Source organism: Rhagoletis zephyria, unplaced genomic scaffold (assembly GCF_001687245.7).
Source record: "Rhagoletis zephyria isolate East Lansing unplaced genomic scaffold, Rhagoletis_zephyria_1.1 Rzeph_scaffold_03583, whole genome shotgun sequence".
Taxonomy (NCBI): Eukaryota; Metazoa; Arthropoda; class Insecta; order Diptera; family Tephritidae; genus Rhagoletis; species Rhagoletis zephyria.
The window spans coordinates 47,778-51,901 of record NW_016160666.1 but is presented as its reverse complement, the minus strand read 5'-3'; the positions used below and the strand labels follow the sequence as shown (position 1 = coordinate 51,901).

At 35.0% G+C, this 4,124-nt stretch overlaps 2 protein-coding genes across 2 annotated transcripts; one reads left to right on the top strand and one right to left on the bottom strand.

The window, feature by feature from the left end:
• Nucleotides 1–5: 5 nt before the first annotated feature.
• LOC108369281 (cyclin-dependent kinase 2-like) lies at nt 6–736 on the top strand (the record flags this gene model as incomplete). The annotated part of the gene is made up of 3 exons (XM_017624373.1): nt 6–167; nt 236–433; nt 491–736. Coding segments are annotated over 3 exons (477 nt in total), but the record flags the coding sequence as incomplete, so codon positions are not given.
• A 206-nt stretch (nt 737–942) lies between these two features.
• LOC108369280 (uncharacterized) lies at nt 943–2,065 on the bottom strand. The gene is made up of 2 exons (XM_017624372.1): nt 1,965–2,065; nt 943–1,897 (listed from the first exon to the last, which is right to left on the bottom strand). The coding sequence occupies exons 1-2, from the start codon at nt 2,063–2,065 to the stop codon at nt 943–945; spliced, it is 1,056 nt and encodes a 351-aa protein (XP_017479861.1).
• Between the last annotated feature and the right edge of the window lie 2,059 nt (nt 2,066–4,124).

Below are 4,124 nucleotides of genomic sequence, written 5' to 3'. Positions count from 1 at the left end.
TATAGTTGGCAGATTTTGGACTGGCGCGTGCCTTCAATATGCCAATGCGCGCCTATACACACGAGGTCGTTACGCTGTGGTACCGCGCACCTGAAATACTATTAGGCACCAAATATTATGCGACAGGCATGGATATATGGAGTTTAGGTTGCATATTTGCTGAAATGGTGATACATGAAAATTTAACTTATTTTAAGTAAGAAACTAATTAAAGCCATCTTTATTATCTCCTTAGATTATGAAGCGTTCACTCTTTCCTGGTGATAGCGAAATCGACCAGTTATACCGAATATTTCGCACATTGGGTACACCTGATGAAAATACTTGGCCTGGTGTTAGTCAATTACCAGATTACAAGGCTAAATTCCCTAGATGGGAGAAAACTAATATACCAGACGTTATTGTGAAGCACGAAGGTTATGATCTATTTAAGGTGACGACTTGACTCTTTGCTATCCACAGTAAGAATATTATTGTTTTTTTTTCACAGGTTATGATGCTGTACGAACCCAATGAACGCATATCAGCTAAAAATGCCATGACGCATCCCTACTTCGATGATGTAGAGCATGTGGATTATGTAGTACTGCCAGTTGACACTCCTTAGGTGCTCTTTGCTTTCAATTGTTCTTTATTTTCAATTCTTAGCTAATTTACTATTTAATGTTTATAATTATGCTGTCTTGTAACTTAAATTTAACTATGCAAAAGTAATAGAACTGCCTTTTTCTATAGTCACATTTCTTCTACTTATTGCTATTCGTTTAGTTGGTCAAAATTTTATATCTTCATGTGGAATATAAATCAATAGGGGTAGGTCTTCACGCTTTCCTGGTTGTAAGGTTATCCAGTTAGATTTAATCTTCAGTGAATTTTTTAGTTGGAAACTGATTATTATTAAAACCAGAGCATGTTTACCAATATTTAATTTTAGCTTAGACATTAAAATGGTTGTAATATGTAATATGCGAACTTCTTCCTAGGCAGTGATTTTTCTTTGTTTTGCTTAGCTCCTGAACTTTGTTTTGTGTTTGCCCGCTGACGCATCCGATTGAAGTGATCGTCTTTCATGTAAGCGGCAAGTGAGTTATGCAGCTTTTCAATATTTTTTACTTTATGCTGTTTAGTCTGCTTAATAAGATCTGACTGTCTTCCTAGAGTAGGCTTCTCTTCTGACTCATCGCTAATTTCCATATCTGGTGGTATTATCTCAACTTCTTCAGATTCTTTTGCTTCTTGTGAGTCAGGAAGAGTTTCTTCTTCGATATTTTCGTGCATTGCTTGATCATCAGAGTTATTGCTTTCGACAGATGCTTCTGCAGTTGGCGGCTCAATTTGTGCAGCTACCTCGTGCCGAACTGGTTGTTCTGCAGTACCTACTTCCTCTTCAAATTCGTTCGGTTGCTGTACAGCGGGATTGTAAGCACTTAAGTAGTTATTAGTATGCAAATTTTGCATTTTATAATATTGACCAGTGCGCGCATCATAAAAATAGAGGGTTTTGTATGGTACTTCGTAATCATTATAACTAGTAGTCTGATACATCTGTTCATCTTCTCCCTCATAAGCTGAATTTGTGTATTTGGGTTTTTTGGTTCGTTTTGTAAGCATATCTTGTTGGGTTCTTGTTTTTTTGTTGCGCTTGCGTTTTGTGTTTCTCTTGTTATAGTTTCCCACTGGCGTGTCGATAACATTGGTTGCACCGGCGTTGAATAGATTCACCAGCGGGTTAGTCATATTCCACCTGATATAAGGTACTGGGAGACGTATATTTTGCACCAGGTTATTCCAATAGTTTATGAATGGTCGCTGAGTTGGTGCTTGACTTTGCCGTGCCTGAGGCGAAAAATAATCGTAATCAAAGGACGTGCTATCTAGTGGTTGCAGTGCTGAGTTGCTAGAGGTTGTATAGAATATAGAGCATTTGTAATAAATGAAGATGAAATTCTAATATATCTACATACCTGATACCACGAGCCGCTTGCTTTTCCAACACTTTGGTTGTGACGAAGTTAAGGCTAATCGCAATTGTCAGAATATATATCTGAAAGTATATGGCACTCATTATTATTTTATTTTATGTTGATAGTATTTTTAAATTAAAAGTATAAATTTTAAGATTGCTCTTCGGACTTAAGATTTCTTAAGAAGACTTGTAATTGTTAATCTGTTCCAACTGTGTGCTCGAAATGAAGAGTGATTTCAATACGATTACAACAGGAGTATCCAAAATCGAACATGTCGAACTTGAAAAAGGTTTTAGTGCCGTTGATATGTACTTAATACATATATAATTAAAAAATATATATATTAGAATTTTCAAGGATATTAAAGCATACAATTTTAAGAGGGTATTTCCAAAACCTATTCGTCCTTTTGCACCAAATTTTGTTTCCAATTCTAGAGAATGTTTCTTTCATTTGTTGCCTAAGTTCCGTGGTCCAAAGTTATGCGGTAACGAACATAAAAAAAAAAAAATATTCCGACGAACTGATAACTTCCTCCTTTTTTGGAAGTCGGTTAAAAATGAATTGAAAATTATTGATGGAATTTGTGTTAAATATCAACACCTATCATACTTAAAAAAAATTAGGTTTCTTAACCATTATGTAGAACGTCTGTCAGATAGGGCCTTTGTGAATACGAAGTTATGAAATAAACAACAAAAAATAAAGGGATATAAGTATGTAATATTTATATAACTGTCAGATCAACCTGGGTGGCCTTTGACAGAAAGTATTCCCGTTCTTTGTCTTATGGCGATTTCGTTTCTACCAAAAAAATGTCACCTTTTGATTCCCTCTTTCGCTTTTCGTGTTCGGTTTTAAACTAAAGGCAAACGGTGAGAAAACTTTGTGTTCGTTTCTTAAAATAACACACTTTTGTTAGGCAAAAAAGGCACATACCTCGCCCTTTGAAGCTTTGTCAGGGGAGATGGTTGCCCTGAAAATCAGATAGTTGCTTAAATCGACAGTATTATGAATTAATTGCTCGAGCAAAACATGGACAAGAAGGCAAAACCATGCCCCTTTACAGGGTTGAGTGTAATATCTAACACGTTTGTGCTTTTTTATCACTCCATGCGAATTAATCGTAGCGCCTTCGACAGAAGCAATATTTTAATATAAAACAAAACGTGAAGAATTTTAGCTGGTCTCGGAATTATTTACAAATGCAAAGGCCACTAAACTTATACAACTTTCTTTGAAGTTGTATTTGCATTAATAAACTTTTTGTAGCAAAAGCACTTCAGTTAGGGCTTTTGGCTTTCACAAATTTTTATTCGTTCAGTAAGGGCTTTTTAAAAATTGGCATAAGTTCGCTAGTTTTTGAGTTACGGTTCTAAATTTTTTAGGGAAGATGGGTTTTAGTATAAGCTTCTTGGGAATGCAAAAAACCAAATTTCGAAAAAATGTGGGGGCCTTGCTACATTTTATCAACGATATGTCTATGTACATAAGTACAGTGGTGGTCAAAACATATAGAACTACTTCTACCATTTCTAAAATTCTATCTATAGCTATGGTCAAAGAATTAGCACCAAAATTCAAAATGATTTGCAACTTTTGTTTGTTTTTTTTACTAATTTTCATTTAAAATATAAATTAATCTATAACAGAAACCACTTAAATAAACGCGTGCGCGGATTTTCACAAAAATTGATCATACTTCAAAATTTAAAACTTTTTGATCCGAATTTTTGGGTATGCAGTTTTGTAGCCCTTTCAATCTTAGGCCAATAAAGTGCAAGTTCAAAGGTTGCCAATAAAGTGCAAGGGTTGAAAGTTTGAAGTGAAAGAAATTTAAACAAAAATGACAATTAAAAGACGAAATTCGCGACTAAAAGCAGCTGCTACCTATTCAATATGCTTTGCTCCCCACAGAATATTCAACGTGAAATGTGTTGAAAAAACCCTTTGAACAGATTTGAATAATAATCATTAACGTCTAATTTCTATTCATACCCAGAAATACACAGTTTTCTACGCAAAATTATAACTGCAGAAACTATCTACATATGTGCTGCTCGATTCGAATCACAAGCGTCCAGATTTATAAATAAACAAGTAAGAGCAGCGCTGTCTTCGGCTATGCCGAAGGCTTCATACCTTTCATGAACATCG